Raw genomic sequence first — 26,886 nt, 5'->3', positions numbered from 1 at the left:
TGTGGCCTTTGCTAGTTCCTCCGTGACTGGGAGGCCAAACCAATGTTGGCCTTGGGGCAAGTCTAGGGAATAGGGAAGGCTGAAGAGGGAAGGGTGGAGGGAGACTCATTTACCACTTCTCTGCCAGAATAGTGACAGACAGATGGAAGGCCAAAAAATGCACTTTACAGATGACAAATTTTGTTGAAAAGTCATTTGGGAAAGTTTGCTAGTACTTAAACGTTTCTAGGTAAGTTTGTCCTACTCGGAATGTCAGTTTCACATGTCCCTCATTAGCCTTCTTCAGTCCCTCTAGATAGATATCCTTAATAAGGCTCAGTGATTTAAGGCTTGACTATTGAAGGCCAAGGAAGCAGAAACTTGTTCAGCCACTGGAGGGCTACAAAAGGGTTAGTGTCCTCCTTTCAGCAAACATTCTTAATTTACTTTCGTATACCCCGTTATGTCACCATTGCCTTTGTAATCTTATCCCAACCCCCAGATCTTTTCTTTCCCTTCTCCCTCTTTCCTCCCTCCCTGTCCTCTCCTCACCTGTCCACCGCAATGGCTGTCATGGAGTAGATGCTGGCGAACACAGCTGTGATAGGAAAGAAGTTCTGGAAGCGGCAGTAGTTGGCACCGAAGTACCACTCGCTATGAAGCGCGTAGATGAAATTGACCAACGTGTTGAAGGCGGCCATGGAGGCGTCGGAGAAAGCCAGGTTCACAAGGAAGTAGTTGGTGACAGTCCTCATGCGCTTGTGGGCCAGGATGATCCAGATGACGATGAGATTTCCAAAAACGGCCACTGCCACCACCACACCATACGCCAGGGACCAGAGCGCGATGCGCCAGGACGGCTGCACGAACTGGTTGGTGAGGTTGGCCCGGGGCTGGGGGGGCGCGGGAGAAGCCAGCAAGGAGTTGGAGGAGGAGAGGTTGCCAGCTTGGACCAGCAGTTGCAGCCACCCAGGCTCATCTCCACCCCTGGCCGCCCCGGCAGCTAGCGAGGCAGTCAGGTTCCCGGCGTCCGCACCCACGTCTCCACCGCCGTCTGTCCAGGTTTCTGCTGCTGGGAGAGTGGTCATCGCCACCGGTCTGCAGTCCCGGACCTTCCCACTCACTCACCCACGGGCAGCCAAACAGACTCCTCTGAAGTTCTCTGCCTCCTGGTCACTTTGGTGCCGGGTCTTCAGACACTCCTGGAAGTGGAAAGATAAGGTACTGCAATCCCTGCTGGTTATGGGATGCAGCAGGTGATAAGGAGCAGGAGCCGCACTTTCTCAGAGGAGCTTGCCGCTCTGGAGGGCAGGAAGAACGAGACCCTCGAAAGATTCAGGGTTGTCTCCTCCCACCACAGCGAGAGCCCCAGCTGCCCGGCACAGGCTGAAGAACTGAACACCCTGCGCTGCAGGCGAGCTTTATACTCTCACGGAGTCCCACGCTTCGGTGACGTTGCGGGGGCCGCGGAGCTGACCATCCCCTTCGCTGGCTGTGATTGCACTCCCTCTCTCCATCCCGACTTTCGCATTTCATTAATTCGCTACTCGTCACCAAGCAGCTGGAGCTTGGCGGGCTGATCTGCGCAAGGGAGCGCTGCACTCCCTCAGCTGTAATTAACATTTTCTAATATTGTTTTGCCTTCTTTTAACTTTAAGATATTTTGCTGACGTCACTGTTCTCAAACATGTATTGGGGGCTGTTATTTCTTGCTCAATTTAAACCATTCACTCACAAGGCAAGGGCAAGATCCTAGTTGATTTTTCGGAGAGTGTGCATGAGTGTAGACTGCTGCAGGTCGTGGGCACAGTCAGCCGCAAACGCAAACGTTTTTAGGTGTCCCTGGGTTTTGAATTTCATTCAACTTTCTGCTCTGGTGTTCATGTTTTCTCGTCTTAGACGAGGACACATCCACCCGTTTTCCCTCTTTCTGTATTTCTATCACTAGAAATGAGTCCCTCTGACCTCATTAGCAGCAGCAGATGGAGACTGTGGTTTCTCCTGGAGGATTCTGCTCAGGTTAGAATGTCATGGCACACAGAGGGTAAATCGCAAATCCCAAGGAGTATATTTTCTTGAACAGATCTCTACACTTCCCTGGGTTGCACATATCCAATATGCACCGTAAATACACGCTCTTGGTTACAGGGCTCTGGACATACGGTGCCTTAGTTTTCAGGGCTTGACCACGAGGACACACTGATGAGAACACGGTATATGAACAAATACTTGGGTTTCCCGGGAAGACGGGCAGGACCTGATTTCTAAACTTTCCTGAGAGTAGTGAGCTAAAGCGCTCTGTAGAGTACATGCTGAAAGGACATAACCTGTGCTTAGACCAATCTCAGGAAATTTATAGAGCTGAAACTCCTTTATTAGCATCCTGGGGGCATATGAATAAATTTAGATTTAAGCGTATATTTAACTACCTACTGGTTAGACTTGAACTGTTTGAACCTCTGTTTCGTCACTTAAAAATGATTTTTTAAGTCCGGGCACGGTGGCTCAAGCCTGTAATCCCAGCACTTTGGGAGGCCGAGGCGGGTGGATCACGAGGTCAAGAGATCGAGACCATCCTGGTCAACATGGTGAAACCCCGTCTCTACTAAAAATACAACAAATTAGCTGGGCATGGTGGCGCGTGCCTGTAATCCCAGCTACTCAGGAGGCTGAGGCAGGAGAATTGCCTGAACCCAGGAGGCGGAGGTTGCGGTGAGCCGAGATCGCGCCATTGCACTCCAGCCTGGGTAACAAGAGCAAAACTCCGTCTCAAAAAAAAAAAAAAAAAAGATTTTTTTAAAAGGAATTAAATTTACAGTATAATTACAGGATAATTTCTACAGACTTCCCTTATCAACACCAGGCAGGAGGAAACACCCTTCCCTCTAGTTATCATTGTGTATTACATCTAAACATGTTTAGGTGAAATGGATCTGATCAACAAGTTTTATCAAAAGAAGGCAATTTGTGATTTGTACACATTCTGTTTTTTTCTTTCTTTCTAGAAAACTTTTTGTTCTGTCACCCAAGCTGGAATACAGTGGTGCAATCATAGTTCACTGCAGCCTTCGACTCTTTGCTCAAGTGATCCTTCCCCTCCTCAGCTTCCTAAGTAGCTAGGACTACAGGTATGTGCCACCAGTGCCACCACACCCAGCTAATTAAACAAAATGTTTTTGTTGCCATACTGTCTTGCTATGTTGCCCAGCCTGTCTCCAACTCCTAGCCTCAAGCGATCCTCTCAGCTCAGCCTCCCAAAGGGCTGAACCTCCAAAAATGTTGAGATTACAGGCATGAGCCACTGTGCCTGGCTTTTCCGCATTCTTTATTTTCCAGTTTAAAATGTATTCTTCAAAGAACCTGCTGTGATTATGGGGCAAATGGACTTAAGGTGCCTAATGATGAATAGTGTTTTCCTTCTTACAGTTATTATGACTAAATGGCTAGTGCATAAAAATAATTTTAAGAAACCTGATAGTTATTAACACAGTCTTGATACAACACTACTTCAAAATAAATGCATGCTGAACATGATAATTATCAAATATTATTTTTCTTTTCTTCTGAGAGGCCTGTGAAATTATGTGATAAATCATTGGCAAAGTCAATAAAGATTCACATTTTCTGCTTAGAAATCCAATGGTTTAACCATTTTCTTTTGAAAGATTACTTCTTTCTTCTAATTCACCATCTAGAAATTACTTGAGTTACAAATAAAGCCTCTTCCTTTCCCAATGCAATTAAAAAGACATTAAAAATACATCTTTATATGACACACCTGCTTCCTCAAGATTATAAAATAGGTTATGTGGTGGTTTGGTAATTAAGCATGTTTTGATCAAATTTTTAAAGTTGAAAATCACTTCATTGTGTAGAAATACAGTTATTTTATTGTTCCTTTTCTTATAATACTTACAAAGAATATTTTAATTTTTTCAGTTTTGTCTTCATTGGGCTTATACAAAAGCAGAGGGAATATGTCAAGAAAAGTAAGGATAATAATGGACTTAGAAATAGAGGTAATGAGAGAAGTTTAAAAGTTTATTCTTTTCAGAGGAAGGGAGGGATTCAGGGCATGGCTTTCCTTCTCAATCTACCTTACCTACTGAGAGTGTCCCTTGCTTCCAAGAGGGATCAGTGATAATTCATTGTCTATCATTTCTTAGATATGTATTTGTATACTTCTTTCCAGGTGCTATGCCAGGTGCTGGGAGTGTAGCAATGAAGCAGTTATATATGAATTCTATTCTCATGAAGCCTAGAGTCTAGCAGTATTTTTTTTAACATTAAAGTGAGTACAGAAATAGAAATAGGAAGGTACAGAGAAAAATGGGAGTGTTAAACTGTGTAAGGCAATGTGGTGCCCACTGGATTCTGGATTCTGCCAACTTCTATAAATGTTTGAGATGATGGACATGCTAATTACCCTTATCCAATCACTATACATTGTACATATCAAAATATGTACCCCATGAATATGTAAAATTGTTTGTTAATAAAAATAAAAATTTGAAAATATTTTAAATAAATAAAAAGTAAAAGCATGGTCATCCCCAGTATCCAATTAAGAATAATTTTTGCGTGAGGATGAAATGAAATTTCAAAAAGAAAAACTTAGCAAAAGCGTATGCCTTAAAGAATGAGAAGGTTTAGGAGTTCATACTTGAAGATGAGATTTTCTGACAAAGACAATTTGGTGGAATATCTGCTTGTTATAGCCCCAAATTCTGGATCCTGTTCTTATCTGAGCCTATTCAGTTGATTTCCTAATTCTTCCTTATGCTTTTTCTCTTACTATAATATCTCCAAAAATCTTAGCCTTGGAGTACTGAGGGAAGGAACAGAGAGGGCAAAAGAAATGGTAGAACATGAGAAAATGATGCATAGGGTAGGATCCTAGATTCTGGTATTTAAAACTTGGAAGTGTGTATGAGCATGCACATATGCAAATGTATGAGGACATATATGTCAAGCACACTAGACATCTTGAGAGAAGGTGTTAACTGTTTTTAGATAACAGCAAACTAAATTGGTTTGACTACATAGTATAAATTATGATTATTTGTATCCTTACTGTTACTATTTATTCTTAAGGCTAACTATTGCTTACTATTTATTCCTAATGACCAAGAAGTTTGTCTATTTTCTTATGAACTATAATATTTAGAAAAATATATTTCTTCTAAATGGTTTTTCCTTTCCATTTAGAAATATTTTGCTTGGAATACCTACTGGCAATATCCCCAATTATATGCTAAAAATTATAAAGAAAATGGATACTTTTCTTCTGTTGATTTTTTTTCTCTCTTAAGACTTAGTGTGGTATACTTCATACTTGAATTTTTATTATAACAGGCCTCCCGAAAATAAATGTAATAAGGTAAAATTTGAGGTTGTGTTGCTGGCTAGTGGAGGAGTTATTTTTGGGAAGAAGAGCTTGTCAAAATTCCAGATTTCTGTCTCTGACAACAATCTTCTACTTGACAGTTCTCTCACACGTTTAGTGTTAGTATATTCATTGTTTCCTACCATGTTGAGATATTTTTTTCTTCCCTACCAATTTCCGATCATCGTAGCCTAGCCCTTTTATGCTTGCATTATACTTCTTTCCTTTGTTATTTCGTTAGCATAGTTTTGCAATTTTATTCAGTCTGTTCCACTCTGTGAGTTTTGAAGTCCTGCAATCAGCTACTGAGCATTGCTGACAATCAATCAAGGCACCTCCACTCAATTATGCTGACAGGTCCTCCTTAAAAATTCTTGTACTTCAGCAGACACTCTCTCCATGTGGAGTTGAAATCATTTCCTATTTCCAAAATTCTCATCAAGTCTTCAAATCTCTTTCTTATATACCTTCCTTCTCATACTCAGCAAATGTTACTGTCTCCAATTGATCTGCAAAATTAAAAACTGTCAGCCAAGAATTTTGACATTTCTGTGGATTTTACCTGGCTTTTCATTGTTTGTTATTATGTAAATTACAGTGGTTTTCCCCATCCTAAAACCCATTCTTTGATCTGTACGACGTGTTCTTTCAATCATTCATCTTTCCCCCTCTCTTCAACATCTCATTCTTCCTCCCCTTTTTAGTAATGAAACACATCTAAGAATCTACATTAAAAATAGCCTTTCTTGACCACATCCACTTATAATTACACTTTTATCTCTTCTTCATTCCTAGGTGAGCTGCTTTAATGACATATCTAAACTCGATATTTTCCCTGCTTTACTCAAAATGTAATTTTTAAGTGTTAAATATTATACTCTTCGGTCAATGTACTCTCCTACCAATTACCTGCATGCTAAACCAAATAGTCACTTCCCTTCCTTAACTTTCTTGACCCTTCTGTAGCAGTATAATTTGGCATTTGCATTACTTTCACAGATCTATCGTAACAAAGTACCACAAACCAAGTGGTTTAAAACAATAGAAATTTGTTTTTCACCATTTGTGAGACTAGAACTCTGAAATCTAGTCATGGGAAGGTTAGTCCTTCTGGAGTCTCTGAGGGAGAATAGCTTCTATTCCCTTCTCCTGGCTTTTGGCAAACTCTGGTGTTCCCTAGTTTATAGATGCATCACTCCAATCTCTACCTCTGTTATTATGTGTTATTTTCCCTGTGTTCTTCATATTATCATTCCTATGTTTCTCAGTGTGTACATTTCTTCTTTTCATAAGTCATGTGATTAGGGCCAACTCCAAACCTAAATTCAACTTGATTTCTTCTTCAAAATCCTGTTTTCAAATACGGTGACATTCACAGGTACTGAGTGGCTAGTATTAGAACATAGTTTTTGGGGAGGGGGAACACAATTCTTCCCACAACTGTCTACCCTCTGGCTCCTCAAAATTCATGTATTTCCCATGTGCAAAGTATATGCACTTCATCCAACATTCTCAAAAGTCTTAATCCATTCTCCACCACAAACTAAAGGTCCAAAATTTTATTTAAATATCCACTCAAAAAATTCCCCTGTCTCATCACCTAAATGAGGTATGCATGAAACTTTGGTTATAGTCCACTTTTGGGCAAAATTTCTCTTTATGCACAGGCCTCTGTAACTAGGAAACAAGTTATCTTTTTTTCAAAATAGAATGATGGAACAGACACAAAGTAGACATTCCTATTCCAAAAGGGAAACAATGAAAGGAATTAAGGGATTGCTGGTCTAAAGCAAGTTTGCAACCCATTAGGAAAAGTTTATTAAATTTCAGGGCCTTAGAATTATCATCTGTGGCTTGACGATCTGTCCTCTGGGTCTGTGGAGGTCACACCCTGGCCTCAATTGTATAACAAATAAATTACTCTCATGTTCACAGACAGAAAATATAAGTTAAAGATACTTAACTTCATTTATCTGTATCAGTGTTAGCATTGTGTTCATGACTGATTTTTTTATCTGCACACATTTCTTTATTTCTACATTTATATTGTTTAAATATTTTAAAATGAAATACTAAAAAATATAAATTATAAAAAGAAAAATGATCTGACTTAGAAACTCCTTGATGTTGAGAAAGAAGGGGACAAATGGAAAGTGATTTTTGAGTCTGAACAGTTACTTGAAAGAAATATCCTTTTTGAGAATATGCGCCCTACTGAACAAAAAAATCACCCCTGAAGATCTACTTTCAGCAAGGCTTTGGTATTGTTTTCTAATGGACTGACTAGCTAAATGAATCTGATGACATAATAATGATATTACTGTAATAGCTCCAAAATATCAAAACATATTTTAACAAAATCAGATGTTACATACTAATTATCAAATTAGTGTTCTACAGTTTAGTAAGTTGTAGCTTTGAGGAAGCCTATCAGCCAATAAACATCTCATCTTTTATTATTTATTTTTGACTGTTCCTGGGAAACAGTGAAGCGCACAAGCTTTGGAAACTGATTGATTAAGGTTTGACTGGAAACTTTTGCTCTTTTTAGTTTACTGGCCCTACCTCCTCTTAGGCTCCATTTCATCCTCAGTAACATTGTAATATTTGTGTTGAACCATATATCTTTTGTATGAAATATTTACTAAATGGGAACTGCGTATATAATTTCTACATTAGTTTAATCCCTAAGAATAGAAAATGATTTTATTGAAATAATAGTTAACATTCATAAAGCACCTTGTATGTTCTAGGCTTCTAAGCATGTTCCTTACATTAATTAACTTATTTATATGTCCTAAGTGTCCTCTGCAATTATTAGTTTTCTCATTTTTGGATTAAAAAATCATGCATAAGGAGATTAAATAAGTTATCTGAAGTCACACATAATAGCTAGGAAATAGTGAAGGCATAGTTGTATCCAAAATATGGTACCAGAGTCTAGAATATTAGTCATATTTTCATACCATTTTTATAAGAAAACAAGCAAACAAACCATGTTTATCAAATAATATAGCATGAACATTGTCTAGTTACAACTGAGGGTTTAAATATGTCATCACTCTGCTCAACTGTCCGAAAGAAAAAAGTAAACACAAAACAAAAATGTGTAGAAATACAACAGAAAACTTCAGTGGAACATGTGGATAATTTCAACTCCAAATTACAATAAACAGAGCAGCACTGGTTCATCTAATTAAAATGTATTTTTAAAGTATTAAATGTTATACTTAATGCCAAGGGGATGGCTGCCGAGAGGGAATAAATTGGTAGAGTTCATAGTTTTTCTAATAAATGGGATACTCAAAGGAGTCAAATCAATCACTGTCTGCTAAGTGTCTTAGTCTATTTCATGTTGCCCTACCAGAATACCTTGGACTAATTTATAAAGAAAAGAGATTTATTTATCTCACAATTCTACAGGCTGAAAACTTCAAGAGCATAGCCCTGGTTTCTGGCAAGTTTGTGCTGTGTCATAACATGGCAAAGAAGGTCAAAGGGGAAGTGGAAACATTCGAAGTCCTAGGGACTAAAGCCCTGGCTTTAGAATAATCACTCTTGGCAGGAACAGTCCTCTGAGAAGTAATCCAGTTTCAGACAGCAAGAACCAACTTACTACCAAGCTATTCATAAGACACCCACCTCTTTCACCCAAACACTTCCCACTAGCTCCCATCTACAAATATCACTCCATTTGGAATCAAATTTCAACTTGAATTTTGTTAGGGACAAACTCAAACCATAGCACTAAGACTCTAATTATATGATTGCTCCAAAGGATTGTGTGAATATTTGTGAGTCCTATGTAACAATGAAAGGTGGCTTAGAGAAGTAAAATTAAATGAAGACATTGGAATTTAAGCCATTTCACCAGAATAGGTTCTGTAATGATTTATAGTACAGTAAAATCAGTTGTCAGTTTTGCAGTTGGTGGTTTAGAGAGCCAAAGAAATTTGAGAGACAAATTATTACATAAAAATTAAAAGGCGGGAGCTTCATGATAAGGCATGAAAAGCTCATACACCATAGTAGACATTAATCAGAAAGTGTTCACTGGTAACAGAACAGCAGAACTATACCCAACCTCCCATCATCAAGACCAAAACTTAGGCTTTTGTTTTGGCAAAGAGTTGGCTCAGAAAGAACAACTTCCATCCACACATGTATTCAAAGATAAACAAAATTAATTAAAAAATTACTAAAGCCTATGTAAAGGTTTTATACAAAAGAAAAAAGAGACATGATAAAGAAATGTCAGATAAATAATAAGTACTTTGAAATGCCAATAAAGTTAATAAATGAAAATTAAGAAATTTAAGAAAGTAGTCAATTAAATGAAACCCAAAGAATAAAAAATGTTATAAAAATGAAATCATATTAGATGCAGAAATAAAAAGATTTCTATTACATGAAAAAGAAAAACATGAAGGGTAGGTTTGAAAGGAATCAAACAAAACTTAGTAAGTAAAAATAAAATAATTTAACAAGATTGTAAAGGAAAGTATCACCAGAGAATAAGTGATCCAATACAGTTATAGAGTTTCTGAAAAGAATCAAATAAATGGAATGAAAAAAAGTACACGAAAATATGAGTGTCATGTCACCAAAAATGAAGCAATGGATTCCAAAACTCTGTCTCTTCACAAAAGCAATAAACTGACAAAAATGATCAGAATCAGCTTTCAGAATTCTGGAAACTAACAAAATGCTTACAGCAATGAGAGCAATACTTAATTAAGGAAAAGTAGCTGAATCTTAAAAAGAGAGCTTTAATGGAATTTTAATATATTAAAATACCATGGTCCTATCCCCTACTCCCCAGCTCAATGGTGATATAGTAATGAAAAGAAACTGTTCCTATAAAAGAAAAACGAAATCTACATTCAGAAAGATTAATCATTAGTCATCACAATCAAAATTTACTCAAAAGAATAAAGTCAATATATATTCAAATGATGTTAGTAGATCTTTGGATAAGGAAATAATTTTGTATGTAACGGTTTAAAAAACATCAAATTACTCTTAAGTTTAGTAAGTCAATCTGGCCTTGGAATTTTGTGAAACAACATTACCCATTGGAAGACAGTTGAGAAATTCTTCAAACTTCTTAGGGAAGTAATGTGTTCCAAGTAATTTTTATCCATTGATTAAACTCATGTTCAAATATAAAGATAACAGAAAGACATCTTCAAATATGCAAGGACTTAGGTCTTATAGCACTGATGAATGTTTCCTAGAAGACAATAAAAAAATACTCGAACAAGCAAACAAGCAAGCAAACTTCAGATAATTTCTTTGGAATTAAAACCCAGCCAACACAAGGAGGACTGGAGAAGCTATGATTTAAAGATTGAGACCATGAGCTAGAGCTAGGTATGAGCCACTGCTGATTCCAAGGTGATTGATTGACATTCATACCACATTGTTCTAAACACACACACACAACATAGTCACAGATTACATGGGGAGTATTTTGTATAGCCTTTGTGTAAGAGCATGTCATGTCATGAAAGTTTCCCTTGAAAGTCCTGTATATCCACTGTAAAATGTCGTTTGTACACACAGCATATTTCCTAAAGAATGAAATAGCTGGTCTTAAATTTTGGAATGTATTGCTGCTTCTGCAAACTCAACTCAGAAAAAGGTTATATTGTATTTTGAGTTCAGCTTGTATAAAAATGTGCATTTAAAACACTAGAATCATATTTATGAAAATCTTTTACACTATGAGAGTTTAGAATGACCAGTTGAGACTCTTGTCTCCAATCTTGTCCTCCTCTCTAGGACATATGCTAAGTCAACGAGAAGGGAAACGGGAAGAGGTTTTATCTGTATGACGTAAATTATCTCCCTTCTGTCTTCCTTTTCTTTCCATCTCTCAGCTGTTTTCTTTTCTTTTTTGTTTCTCAAGTATATTCGCTGAAATTTAAGAAAATTAAATAGGTCTATGATGTAGAATCATGGAATGAAGTTGATAATTATTTTGTCACATCTGCATTTTTATCCTCAAAATAATTTGGAAATAATTTTTCAAAGAAATAAACATATTTATACAAATTTGCTAAAAATGAAGATAATTCCAGTAACTTTAGGGTTTTTTGTTTTTGCTTAAATAATATACAGTTCCATTCAAGGAACTCCAGGATGGTAGGAAAGATATCTGTTGATTATATGCAAACAATAGGATTTTCCATACTGTTTCAATAGGTATAGGTGATGTAATTGAGAGAAAAATAATTTTTCAAAACTCATTAAAATACATAACACCAAACATAAGAACTGCTGTTTTATGTAGAGGAAGGTTGGGGAATGGCTGAATTACTCCGTTTGTTTTTATTCCTTGAAATAAGAACTCCGTAGATGCTAATTGAATCAAGTTAATCCCTAAAATTGTAGGATTCTATGATTTGTATATACTTTCTGTGCAACATATTAATTTGCTATCATTTGAAAGAGGAATTAAAAATTGGTGTACACTGAAGGTACTGATTTCTTTACTTACATATATGCCTTATTAATGGTAGGCATATTTTTTCCTTTAAATATTATGATCACTGCATAAGCTCTAGAAGAGTAAAATTATGTTACATGGAAAAGAGATACAATTTAGGCTAGGCTAAGTGGCTCATGCCTGTAATCCCAACACGTTGGGAGGCCTACACAGCTGATAGTCAGGAGGTGTGTTGAAGAGGCTGCACTAGTATTTATAGTATTGATACATTTTCCAGTTCATTGAAATGTGAATATATTCTCTCTTTTTTTCATTTGAAGTCCCATCCTCTTCCCTGGGAACCTCTGGAGCATCTCAGGGTCCCAACAACTAAAAGGATAACATCTGATACTAAGCATGTGTAGGTGCTAGTGCACCTGTGATTGGCAAATTAAGGAATGATGACTTTTTTATTAGGAAGTTGGTGAATTTTATTATCTGCTGAGGTGTCTCTAATCTTGCTAAACATCTCCCCAAGTACTAATCATAATTATTGTTATGATTAATTAGTGTTATCACTAAGTTGCATGAATTTTGAGAGGTGTCTTTTTGTTAAGATAAATGAAGTTTATTTTATTTTATTTTATTTTTATTGCACTTTCGGCTTTGGGGTACATGTGCAGAACATGCAAGATAGTTGCATAGGTACACACATGGCAGGGTGTTTTGCTGCCTTCCTCCCCTTCACCCACATTTGGCATTTCTCCCTAGGCTATCCCTTCCCAGCTCCTCCCTCCCGCTGTCCCTCCCCTATTCTTCCTAATAGACCCCAGTGTGTAGTACTCCCTTACCTGTGTCCATGTGTTCTCATTTGTCATCACCCGCCTATGAGTGAGAATATGTGGTATTTTATTTTCTGTTCTTGTGTCAGTTTGCTGAGAATGATGTTCTCCAGATTCATCCATGTCCCTACAAATGACACAAACTCATCATTTTTGATTGCTGCATAATATTCCATGGTGTATATGTGCCACATTTTCGCAGTCCAGTTTATCGTCGATGGGCATTTGGGTTGGTTCCAGGTCTTTGCTATTGTAAACAGTGCTGCAATGAATATTCGTGTGCATGTGTCCTTATAGTAGAACAATTTATAGTCCTTTGGATATATACCCAGTAATAGGATTGCTGGGTCAAATGGAATTTCTATTTCTAAGGCGTTGAGGAATCGCCACACTGTCTTCCACAATGGTTAAACTAATTTACACTCCCACCAACAGTGTAAAAGTGTTCCTATTTCTCCTCATCCTCTCCAGCATTTTTTAATGATCACCATTCTAACTGGCATGAGACGGTATCTCAATGTGGTTTTGATTTGCATTTCTCTAATGACCAATGATGATGAGCATTTTTTCATATGTTTGTTGGCCTCATGTATGTCTTCTTTTGTAAAGTGTCTGTTCATATCCTTTCCCCATTTTTGAATGAGCTTGTTTTTTTCCTGTAAATCTGTTTGAGTTCTTTGTAAATTCTGGATATCAGCCCTTTGTCAGATGGGCAAACTGCAAAACTTTTTTCCCATTCTGTTGGTTGCCGATTCACTCTAGTGACTGTTTCTTTTGCCATGCAGAAGCCGTGGAGTTTCATTAGGTCCCATTTGTCTATTTTGGCTTTTGTTGCCAATGCTTTTGGTGTTTTGGTCATGAAGTCCTTGCCTACTCCTATGTCCTGAATGGTTTTGCCTAGATTTTCTTCTAGGATTTTTATGGTGCCAGGTGTTATGTTTAAGTCTTTAATTTATCTGGAGTTAATTTTAGTGTAAGGTGTCAGGAAGGGGTCCAGTTTCTACTTTTTCCACATGGCTAGCCAGTTTTCCCAACACCATTTATTAAACATGGAATCCTTTCCCCATTGCTTGTTTTTGTCAAATTTATCAAAGATTGAATGGTTGTAGATCTGTTGTGTTGCCTCTGATGCCTCTGTTCTGTTCCATTGGTCTGTATCTCTGTTTTGTTACCAGTACCATGCTGTTTTGATTACTGTAGCCTTGTAGTATAGTTTGAAGTCCGGTAGTGTGATGCCTCCTGCTGTGTTCTTTTTGCTTAGAATTGACTTGGCTATGTGGGCTCTCTTTTGGTTCCATATGAAGTTCATGGTGGTTTTTTCCAGTTCTGTGAAGAAAGTCAATGGTAGCTTGATGAGGATAGCGTTGATTCTGTAAATTACTTTGGGCAGTATAGCCATTTTCATGATATTGATTCTTCCTAACCATGAACATGGAATGTTTCTCCATCTGTTTGGGTCCTCTCTTATTTCGTTGAACAGTGGTTTGTAGTTCTCCTTGAAGAGGTCCCTTACGTTCCTTGTTAGTTGTATTCCTAGATATATTATTCTTTTTGTAGCAATTGTGAATGGCAGTTTGTTCTTGATTTGGCTCTCTTTAAGTCTGGTATTGGTCTATAGGAATGCTTGTGATTTTTGCACATTGATTTTATATCCTGAGACTTTGCTGAAGTTGCTTATCAGTTTCAGGAGTTTTTGGGCTGAGGCGATGGGGTCTTCTAGGTATACTATCATGTCGTCTGCAAATAGAGACAATTTGGCTTCCTCCTTTCCTATTTGAATACCCTTTATTTCTTTTTCTTGCCTGATTGCTCTGGCTAGAACTTCCAGTACTATATTGAATAGGAGTGGTGAAAGAAGGCATCCTTGTCTAGTGCTGGATTTCAAAGGGAATGCATCCCGTTTTTGCCTATTCAGTATGATATTGGCTGTTGGTTTGTCATAAACAGCTTTTATTACTTTGAGATACGTTCCATCAATAAGAGGTGTCTTTAATCCTGTTTTTCCCCACATTCCCCATTGTTCAAAATGGGATTTGTTTTCTGGGACGGAAGTCTTTCAGGAACATTTATAATGACATCATATTAGAAATGGTTGTGCATTATTATTATTAATATCTTTTTTATGAATGATTAAACTGAGTAACAGAGAAGTAATATGAACCTTTATTGTCAGAGGCAGGATTAAAATTTCGATATTTCAACAACAAGGGTCATAGTCTTAATCACCATGCTCTCTGGCCTCAATTTAATTGGGAATTCACTGGAAGAGACTAATGTGGTTTTTCTATGTTGAATCATCACACAGGGTAAAATACACAGGATGAAACAAACAAAAACATGAACAATTTCTAAAATGTTAATAAAATGGAAATTAAACAAAATATATTTTAAATTATTTATATTTCAATTTATATTACCATATTAGTTAGGTATTTTAAATATCACCACTGATTGTGAGGAAATGAGTCCTTATGTCCCACATTTTAAAGAAAACACCTATAAGTGTATTTCCTTTCATGGGTTCATTTTTAACCTGAAATTCAGATGTCTAATAGGATGAAACTGCTCAAGAGAAAAAGACAAAAGATTTCTAGTAAACTACAGACAAATACCTAATGGTAATATAGTCTAGGGTTTACATAATTATGTGATCAAGGGCAGGAAATCTCTCTTCTTTCTCCCTTCTCCTCCATCTTCCTCTCAACAGAAATTCCAATCTTAATTTTATAGGTTTATTTTAAGGAAAATCTGTTTTCCAATCTATAGAGTAAATTGGCTTTGGTTTAGTAATGAGATATGAGAGAATTTTATTAACTTTTAAACCATCATAGCCTCATTTTGTTTAAGTTTTCTATGGAAAAACAAAATTCCAAGAGTAGTTGAACCTCTAGATTTGAAATTCTTTTAGGGCTTTGAAAATGGTTTTAAGTTTATGTAAAATAAAACTGTATGAAAATTTGAAAATGTGAAAAAATAAAATGTTATAAGTCTACATGGATAGTTGCATTTATAAAGCATTTAAAAGCTGGGAATTATTTTATCTTATTGAATAAAAGTGAGTCTAATCTTAGCCTCTCCTCCTTATAACGCTGGTCTCCAATGAGGTACATATACTCCATGCAATGCTGGAGAGGAGTCACTAGGATGTGGAAGAACATATTGGAACTCTTTTATTATTTTTATTATTTTCTGCATGTTCTGTATTACTGGTGCGTATCTTAAAATTTATATACTATATTAGTAAAGTAGAACAAGGGTATAATTTATACAGTAATAACTATATATGCATGCATGTGTGTGCATATGCTGATATTTGCACTGGTGGAGAACTGTTATAAAAGATTTTTATGCTATGCTTCACTGCCTGTTTCCTTTCTGCTACTGCTACCACCATTCCCCAGACACAGAGAAGGTGGGTATGTTGCTTTCTGTCCCTAGCAGATATTCTCCTGTTGGCTTCAATTAGCAGGAGTACAATGATGCTGGGGTGACACAAAACTACATTTACTCTCATTTGTACCATCTTTTTGAGTTCCAGTGGTGGTTTGACAAGTGGAGTTTCATTTTATATATATTAACTCTATATTACCCTGGATAATTATGCCTACAATTTCCACTCTACATGGCAGACTCTTTTTTTTCTTTTATTTAGATTCTGGGGTACATGTGCAGATCATGCAAGATCGTTGCATAGGTACATACATAGCAAGGTGTTTGCTGCCTTCATCCCCCATCACCTGTATCTGGTATTTCTCCCCACATTATCCCTCCCCAACCTCCCCTCTCCAATGTCCCTCACCTAGGCCCGCAACTGACCACAGTGTGTGATGCTCCCCTCCCTATGTCCACGTGTTCTAATTGTTCAACATCTGCCTATGACTGAGAACATGTGATGTTTGGTTTTCTGTTCTTGTGTCAGTTTGCTGAGAATGATGGTTTCCAGATTCAGCCACGTTCCTACGAAGGACACAAACTCATAATTTTTTTATGCCTGCATAGTATTCCATGGTGTATATGTGCCATAATTTCGTTATCCAATCTATTGTTGATGGACATTTGGGTACATGGCACTCTTAATCCAAGCTCAATGTCTTGCATTCTACATAGCAGGTATTAATCCTTTATCTAGAGGTTTAAAATTATTCCTCTGGAAATACTAGACTAATAGACATTGTTTTTTTCTAGCTATGTTAGGAGAGAGCAACTAAAACAGTTTTGGATAAAAAATATTGATTAAATCATTATTAACATTGAAAAATTCTAATCTTAGTCTTTGCAATATTTTACCACTGCTTTTTCTTTGTTGCTACATTTTGTTACCTGACCATTAAAAAATGTTATCTGCATGCCCGTGAACAAAACTGTCTTTCTGAAATCTTAGAGAGAAAAGTGATAAAAAGATGCAGTTTGTTTGTTTATTGATTTATTTTTATTTATTTTTTGGACAGCGTCTCGCTCTGTTGCCTAGGCTGGAGTGCAATGATGTGATCTCGGCTCACTGCAACCTCTGCCTCCTGGGTTCAAGCGATTCTTCTGCCTCAGCCTCCTGAGTAGCTGGAACTATAGGTGTGCACTACCACGCCCAGCTAATTTTTGTATTTTTAGTAAAGACAGGTTTTACCATGTTGACCAGGGCGCTCTCTATCTTCTGACCCTGTGATCCACCCACCTCTGCCTCTCAAAGTGCTGGGATTACAGGCACGAGCCACCACGGCTGGCTGATGCAGTTTATTTATAGAGCTAGCCCTTCAGAAAATGGTTTATATACTCCATTGTTTTCCTGAGCTTAGAAGAAACTAAATGCTTCATCTTCATAAATCGTTTCTTTGGATGACTAAATAAATAAAATGAATGGAGAGAAAAAATTAGCTCAAAGTATGCAGAAATCTTTTTGAAGAAATTGTAAAGATCACTTAATCTCTATTTCTTAGCAGAATTGAGTCATTAAGAACTGACATGAAGTCATTTGCATTTGTATAGGTAAAATGGCCTGGGAGTAGTGAAGAAACTTTAATAGCATTGCTGGACACTGGTGCTCAGTGTACTGTCATACCTAAAATCACTAGGGAAAAGTTAAAAAGTTTAGACACAGGGAGGGGAGCATCACACACTGGGATCTGTTGGGGGGGGTGAGGGGTGGGACAGCAGGGGACGGGGAGGTTGGGGAGGGATAACATGGGGAGAAATGCCAGATATAGGTGACGGGCGGATAGAGGCAGCAAACCACCTTGCCATGTATGTACCTATGCAACCATCCTGCATGATCTACTTATGTACCCCATTACCTAAAGTCCAAAAAAAAAAAAAAGTTGTGTAATAGAAACAGCAGCATGTGGTAATTTGACTGTACTAAGACTTTTAGATAACAAAGTATTGCTCAAAGTAGAAATTTATGAATGAACATTGTGGTCATTGCCTCATGCTTACTAGAATATATTATTGAAATAAATGTGATATCCAAATGGAAAAAAGCTTCCCTTGCCAAAACTTTCGGGAAAAGAATGTGCATATCTGCTTTTCATCCTGTTTTAATTGGACATACTAGATTGGAATATTTACAATTACCTAAGCCCACTTTCCATGTATAGATTACATTGAAAGCATAAAAAAATTCATTTTAATTGAACGTCTATTTGATGCAGATTTTAGTACTCAGCAATTCCTTGTCCAATGTAATTGGAAAGAAAAGCTGATGGATTCTGGAGTTTATGTATGGTTTATAGAAAACTAAATTCAGTGATGTTTCACATAGCATTAGCTGTGCACAATATAATATCAACAATTCATGCTTGTGCAGCAAGGTACAGGAGATTGGTATTTGAATATTGATTTAGGTAGTGCTTTCCTTTTCATCTGTATTTTAAAAGAAAGGCAAATTCAATTTTCATTCAGTGGAATGGGCTCTAGTGCACATTTATTATGCTCCACAAGAATATATAAATTCTTCTACTTATACAAAAGTCTGTAAAGAAGAGACTTAGATTTGATTCAGTTGAAATAAAAAACAAAATACCTGTTATCCATTATATTCATGCCATAATGTTGCTATCTCAATTTGAGACCAAGCTAGGTATGAATTACAAACGCTTGATGATAATTATATGACCACCAGAGGATGATCAACCTGACCAAAGTACAATGCTTATAGCAAATAGATAATATCCTAGGTCCCACTTGCATAGGAAGAACTGGAGATATTCTTCAGACAACATAAGATAAGTAATTGTTTCTGACAGATGCAAAAATAAAACAAAAGGCAGAGAGCGTGATTTCGTTTTTTGGTTTCTGGAGAGAACACATCACATCTGGGAATGTTACTAGCCTGAATTTATATAGTTACCAGGAAAAGCAATGATTTTGAATGGAGCTTTGAGCAGAACAGGCTTCCTTTGAGCTTCAGAAAGCCAGAATACAATCAAGCTGGTTATGGCCTCACAACCCGCACAGTTGAATGATTTTGGAAGTGCCTGCATTGTGTAGCCACATTGACTGAAGTCTGGCAAAAGTCTGTTACTGACACCCAGCAACAACTACTGGGATTTTGGTTTAGGAAATAATCTGATACATCTTCAAGGTATACATCATTTGAAATGTTAGCTGATTAATGGGCTTTAATTGAAAGTCCTTCTATTGGTGAATGTCATAAGTTATTTTGAGGCCCGAAATGCCCATCATAGCCGGGGTTATATTATATTATCATTGCATCTGGGAGAGAAGTACTGTACACAGGCTTTCCTCATTAAATGGAAATGGTGTATTCAAGAATATGCAACATTCCTACCCATAAAGGTAGCAATAACAAGTGAACATGCTGTTTCTATGTCTTTGGGTCATGCATTAAATCTTTCTGAGCATTTGCCTAACCATCTGGCTCAATGGGATCCATCCAATAATTATAATTTGGGGACACTAAAGATACAACATGGTTTACAGATGTTGTCTCAAGAATGCAAAGTTGCTACGCAAGCTCAAAAACATCTGTCCTTTGACTAGTTGATGGTTATATGTAAATGAAAGAGGGAAATGATAAAGTCAATAAAATGGCATAATTAAGAGGCATTCCTCATGGCATCAGATAAAACATAATTACAGAAATAATTATATGGTATGAGTTTTTACTATTTAAAGGCAATAGCCAATAGACTAATAATATATTTAGAAAATGAGCCTTAGATAACTGGAAAATAAAAGGAATCTCAGTGTCAGGTGCTAGATTATGGACAAATTTAAGGATTTAAGAAATTGAAATCAGGCATATTGATGCCCATCAAGAGAAGCCCATCCAAATGCAAAAGAGGAACTGAAACCAAGAAGTGAATGCTCATGTTGGCTCTTTGAAAGTGGTCTTTAGGTAATGACCATGGAGGCATGAAGCAATAAACTGACTGACAGGAAAAAAAAAAACAAAACAAAAAAAAAACTGTTTCATACTGTCTCTCTCAGAAGCTCATGATATTACTAACAATTGCCTTGTTTGCCAACAGCACCATCAGAAATTAAGCAGCCTGGAGCAGATCCAGGCTGACCTACAGCTTGTAGGTGGATTACATTGACCCATTACCCATGATGCTAGGTAGACACCAAAGGACCTTGATCACATTCAACACTCAATCTAGATTTGGATTTATGCACCCACGAACCAAAAAAGAAATGCCTCTGAAAAGCTGTTAAATGCCTAGAGCAGAAAGCAGTTCAGAATGAACGTTCTGCATACATACCATTTGATCAAGGAACTCCTTTTACTGCAGATGCAGTGACAGTGTACTGAGAAACATCATACTTCATTATTCACAAAACAGAGGGAAAATAAAAAATTGGAATGAACAATTTAAGCAGCTGCTTCCTATATTGAGAGGTGATAAGGGACTAACAGAATGGCTTGTGAAATTGAACAATGTGTTAAAACTTAATATATGTGAATATAAAGGGAGTTAATAATTGAACAGATTGTTGAGACAAAGTACAGAAAATAGAAAATAGGGCAAGAGGGATGGTGTAGAAACATACATATTTTCCCCCCAATTTCTAACATTTCTTTTCCTTTCTGTTTCTGATTCTTCATTATGGGAACTGGATCACATTTATAAGTTCCAAAGGGAGAAATTTTGTTAGATATGACAATATCTCTGAATGAAAATGAAATTAAAAGTGAAAAAAAGAAAGAAATCATCAAGAGAAAATTGGAAAAAGTAGACAGGTGAAGATGATCCAATATAGTATGATTGGCATCCTTGAAGTAAAAAATCAGATGAAACAGAACTAAGATTAATCATTATAATTAAAGAAAATATTTCCAAAACAAAATGTTACTTAAGCCTTTGTATTGAAAGAGTTCAATATTATATGGAAATTTCAATTGAGATTGAGTAATGCTAAGGTATAACTCACTGGAACTACTCTAGTCAAAGATTTTTAAAAACACATTTGGAATCTGGGGGGAAAAATTAAGTTACTTAAAAAGGGAGAAAGCAAATAGGTACAAGATTTCTTGAAAATAACATTTTATAATGGAATACAGTAGAGAAATTTATTTATTTATTTATTTATTTTATTATACTTTAAGTTCTGGGGTACATGTGCAGATCGTGCATGTTTGTTACACAGGTATACATGTGCCATAGTGGTGTTTGCTGCATCCATTGCCTGCCATCTGCATTAGCTATTTCTCCTAATACTATTCCCCCCCAGCCCCTCTACCCTCTGCTTTCCTCCCCTAGCCCCCCCATCCTTCAGGCCCTGGTGTGTGATGTTCCCCTCCCTGTGTCTGTGTGTTCTCATTGTTCAACACCCACTTATGAGTGAGAACATGTGGTGTTTGGTTTCTGTTGTTGTGTCAGATTGCTGAGAATGGTGGTTTCCAGTTTCACCCATGTCCCTGCAAAGGACATGAACTCATCCTTTTTAATGGCTGCATAGTATTCCATGGTGTCTATGTGCCAAAGGGCTAATATCCAGAGTCTACGGAGAACTTAAACAAATTTACAAGAAAATAAACACAACCCCATCAAAAAGTGGGCAAAGAATATGAACAGACACTTTTCAAAAGAAGACATTTACACAGCCAACAAACTTATGAAAAAAAGCTCATCATCATTGGTCATTAGATAAATGCAAATCAAAACCACTTTGAGATACCGTCTCATGACAGAATGTCAATCATTATAAAATTAGGAGACAACAGATGCTGGAGAGGATGTGGAGAAATAGGAATGCTTTTACACAATTGGCAGGAGTGCAAATTAATTCTACCATTGTGGGGACAGTGTGGTGATTCCTTAAAGATCTAAAAATAGAAATACCATTTGACCCAGCAATCCGATTACTGGGTATAGAACCAAAGAATTATAGATCATTCTACCATGAAGACACATACACATGTATGTTTATTGTAGCACTGTTCACAATAGTAAAGATTTGGAGAAATTTATTCAATATATTCAAGGAAGCAAAGATTATCTTTACTTTTGTATATATGAAACAATTTTGGCAATAAAATGTTAATAAATAATTCTCATGTGTATATTTATAAACCAGATCTAAAATCCTAACATGTTTATTTTAGCCAGTTAATTAGAATTTCAGGTTTTGGCAGCAATGGTGCTTAAAAATGAAAATGCTATCTTTGTTTAGGAAAATAAACAAAAAATGTTTAAAATAATTACATAAAAAGTTACATAAATATTTAAATGTCTATGACAGTTATTGAATGGTATTAGAAAAATGAACAGACTCATTTTGGCAGGGCTTTTCTTGACACATTCTACAATGATATCTCTCTTTCTCTCTCTTTTTGATTTTAGAGATGGGTCTTGCTAATTAAACCAAACCAAACCAAACCAAACCAAACCTTTTTTTTTTTTAAATAATAAACACAATCTTTTTTTTTTTTTGTGAGACAGCGTTTCACTATGTTGCTTAGGCTGGTCTGGAACGCCTAGCTTCAAATGATTCTTCTCCCTCAAGCTCCTTAGTTGCTGGGATTACAGGTATGAACCAATGTGCCCTGCAGCATTTTTCTTTTATAAAAGAAAACAATTCCCTCTGGTTTTCATATCTACAGTTTCTTTCTGCCTAAATATTCTCCAGAAACATATTTTGGAAGATTACTGAGCACAAATAGGCAATGACAAATGTTTTCTGCTACATTAGTGAAAGTAATATAAATGTTTGTATTGTAGAGCATAACATTTATGATTTTACTGTCCCTGTTCCTATTAAATATACAACTAGTCTTTCCACATCGCTTCACTAAAATTTGGCTGAAATAGATCAACAGTAGCTAACAGAAAAAAACAGTCTACAAGGGAACTTTCTCTCAAGTCATGATAGTTTTTTAAAGCTATATATTTGAGATAATCTGGCATTGCCTGTATTATTGCTAATGCTAATTCTTTAGTCCTCTACATTATTGATTATATCAGTACATGTCCTTGAGTTTCTGATTTGCCAAATAATTTTTTTAAATTTATCATCATTAAATGTTTAGTTGGCTTGAATAGACATGCATTTAGAAATATACATAAAACTACTTCAATGAACTGTATCCTACTGAAGATGGATAACAGGAAAAATAAAACATTTTATTAAACTTGGTGAAAATTATATTATTACTTTTATGTATTCTATTATTTTCTCTATTGTTTAATAGTTCTTTAAATTTATCATAGGAAATCACATCTATAGTATTCCTGTCCCCTAATCTTGCCAATCTCACCATCTGCAAGGTAATTTTACAACTCTCTGTATGATCTTGCAATCAATTACAAAGATATATTTACTTATACAATCTTTCCCATACATTGTAGTTTTCCTAAAAAATGGCATCTATGCTGTATATTTCACTCTGTAAATTGCTGTCTTTAATTAGAGAGCCACTATTTTAGTTTCTCACAAAAATTTAATGTTCTATTTACTATGTGAAGAAACTTCCACAGCGATATGTATTTATAGCTATATCATATATATTTATTCATCTATTAGTGGGTGATACAATTATCAGTTCAAATTTTTACTGGCTACTTCTGCTACTTATATATTTTTAAATAAAAAAATTATCTTTCAAGAAAGGATTCTTAGAATTGAGCTCAACCAAATATGCACTTATTTAAATGAATATAAGTTACCAAGACGTAGTTTACTTCTTCCCAGAAAGCTAAGTAAGTATTTGTAAATATTGCTTCACTTATGCTGTGGCAGAAACAATAGAGAGAAACAATATTAATACTTTCTAAGACATATTTCCTTTGTCATTACTGTTTAGCTTGCAAGTGCTCACATAAGGAAAAACAGTGAGTAAGCACTTGATTATAACACCTTAAATATATTCCTTTGGGTCTATACTCAGTAATGGAAAGGGATTGCTAGGTCTAATGGTATTTCTGATTCTGGATCCTGAGGAATCACCACACTGTCTTTCACAATTGTTGAACTAATTTGCACTCCCATCAACAGTGTAAAGTGTTTATATTTCTCCACATCCTCTCCAGCATCTGTTGTTTCCTGTTTAATGAGTGCCATTCTAACTGGCATGAGATGGTATCTCAATATAGTTTTGATTTACATTTCTGTGTCATCACTGGTCATTATAAGGTATTTTTCATATATGTATTGGCCACATGTCTTCTTTTGAGAAATGTCTGTTCATAGACTGGATTAAAAATGTGGCACATATACACCATGGAATATTATGCAGCCATAAAAAGGATGAGTGCATGTCTTTGCAGGGACATGGATGAAGCTGGAAACCATCATTCTCAGCAAACTAACACAGGAACAGAAAACCAAACACCACACGTTCTCATTCTAAGTAGGAGTTGAACAGTGAGAAAACATGGGAAGGGAACATCACAAACTGGGGTCTGTTAGGGGGTGGGGAGCTAGGTGAGGAATAGCATTGTAGAAATATCTAATGTAGATGATGAGTTGATTGGTGCAGCAAACCACCATGGTATATGTATACCTATGTAACAAATGTACACATTCTGCACATGTACCCAAGAACTTAGAGAATAATTTTTTTTAAATCCTTAAATATTAACTTGGTCTCACAAGGAAACATTTTGTCATCCTCATTTATTCTTTTGTAACACTGGGCATTAGGTAAGAAAATAAGATTTTCAAAAGAATTTTTATAATTGTGTAGATCAGAAGCATAGATAAAGGCAGTGACCATCACTCTGAGTTTGATACCAAAGCTAGCAAACACTTAGAAAATGAGATTCTTCTTGCAGCTTGAATTTTATAAACTAAAAATTTTGATTTATAATAGCCATTTGAAAGTGGTTTTTAGTATAAGAGGTTATTTCACAGTTCACAGTTCAATAGACCACATCTTCTTACATATGGGAAATTTGTATCTATTTTGCAATTTGCAACGACTGCATTTATGGAATAGTAATAGACATAACGAGGCTTAAATGTTAGGGTTTCATAAACACTATGTCTACCCAGACACAGACTATTCAGTGCTATTATTATTTTGCATACTTAAGCATGATTGAATACGACTGTTTTTCTCTTGCATAAACTAACTCCTCATGTATATGTATGTACACAAATCTATATGTATGCATTTTTAAATAGATATATATATTATATAGTTATGTGATGCATGGTAAATTATATATAATATATGTTATTTTATTTAATGCACATGTATTATTTATTATATGTTTCATTCTATATATATATATAATATTGCCGCTTGAGGTGAAACTGGCCCAATTGTAAACTTATACCTTTTCTCAGGAAACTGACCCTCAGGCCTCCTGGACTATATCAGGGAGCTGAGGCTTTTGGATTACTGCACCTAAACAATTGGATGCACGTGTTGCCTGTTGACCAATTTCTCTACTTTACCTTCCCTTCCTTCCTGTCCTTCTGCATGTGTATACAATGAGAGGCCAGATATCTCATTTGGTCACCTGCTGCTTGTTGATCAACTCTTCTTATTGCCCCTACTGTTTTCCTTCAATACTATATAAATCGCTGACCTTGATCAGAGCGGAGACCGATTTGAGGTTTGGCTTCTGTCTCTGGTTGACGCCACTAGTAAGAGAATAAAGCCTCTTCCCCGGCAGCGCTCATCTTAGTGATTACCTTTTTGTGTTGCAAGCAAACGGCTCGAGACTGAACTGGTGTCAGTAACAGATTTTGCTTCTCTGACCAGGACATGTTGTATCGGCACAGCTGCTGTGGGCCCAGAGAGTTTTGCAGTCCCTTCTAGCTGTTGCCCAACCATTTTTGGCCGGAGGTGGATGTCTGTCTCTCTTTGGCCCTGCTGCTGAGGACTTCAACTATATTTCTGATTGCCTCAGAAGAACATCTGCATCTAGACGGGTAAATGTCTTTTGTGGGTCCAGATGACGGGATCTGTTGTTCTCAAAAACTTGGTAAGTTTTTAAAGGAATTTCTGTTTGCAAGTTGAACAAGCCTAACAGAGGGAGGCCATCAGTGTGGGCAGTCTTGGGGTTTGTTGCTGCAGCAGCTGGATTGCATTTTGTTGATTGTTTTTGTGTATCAGTGTAGTCATGGGAGGGTTGGAGTTCTGTTCAAGAATGAAGGCTGGGTTAGAACTCCAACCCGTCTTCAGGGTTGACCTGAATGTAATTTTGGGCCATGGGTAGGCCATACCACCGTGGACATGCCCGGTGTCATCTAATCTTGAAAGGTCTTTGAATTGTAATACCATCTTCATTTTGCAGTTGAATGAAAAAGCAGGTTAGAGTTCCATGTATCCATATTATATGCTGCTGTTCTGAGCAGGGCCAGACCTGGTTGGTACATGATGTTCTTCTGTGGTGCTCTTTGGCTCCATTGTTTACATGGAAACCATTTTACTTAAAATTTTGGGTCACAGCCTCATTAGATTATCTATCAAGGCAAACAAAGTTTAGCCAGGTTAACATTTTCATAAACCAGTGATTTTGTATTAGTATCTCAGGGCTAGGGTTCCAAGGTAAAAGCTATTGGATCTTTATACGTGAGCATCTTTGTTTGCTGTTATGTGTTGTTTTTATAAGGTACCAAATTGGCAGATAAAGAAAAGAGTTTGTATATTCAAGTTCACATGAGTTAAGTATATCTTTAAACAAGCTTTAAGATAATTGGTAAAATAAAGATAGAATTGTCTTCAGAATTATCTGCATGCATTTTTGTATGGACTTTATATTTCTCTTTGCTGGATATTTTAAGGTGTCAGGGTTTGGCACCAAAAGTTTAAGAGTGTAAACTCAGCCAAGAACAAAATG

At 36.4% G+C, this 26,886-nt stretch overlaps 1 protein-coding gene and 1 long non-coding RNA gene across 2 annotated transcripts in view; one reads left to right on the top strand and one right to left on the bottom strand.

Annotated features, from left to right (window-relative positions):
• The window catches only part of TACR3 (tachykinin receptor 3), a 114,203-nt gene extending 112,828 nt beyond the window's left edge, over nt 1–1,375 (bottom strand). Inside the window, exon 1 of the mRNA XM_078367883.1 lies at nt 532–1,375. Coding sequence (XP_078224009.1) covers nt 532–1,067 — 536 coding nt within the window. The 5' untranslated portion in view covers nt 1,068–1,375. The remainder of the gene's footprint in view (nt 1–531) is intronic.
• Nucleotides 1–26,886, top strand: part of LOC144576518 (uncharacterized) — an 803,862-nt gene that overhangs the window by 656,934 nt on the left and 120,042 nt on the right. The window lies entirely within an intron of this gene.

The sequence above is a fragment of the Callithrix jacchus genome, chromosome 3, assembly GCF_049354715.1.
Source record: "Callithrix jacchus isolate 240 chromosome 3, calJac240_pri, whole genome shotgun sequence".
NCBI classification, from domain to species: domain Eukaryota; kingdom Metazoa; phylum Chordata; class Mammalia; order Primates; family Cebidae; genus Callithrix; species Callithrix jacchus.
Note: the sequence above shows the minus strand (reverse complement) of the source record. Positions and strands in the feature narration are given on the sequence as shown.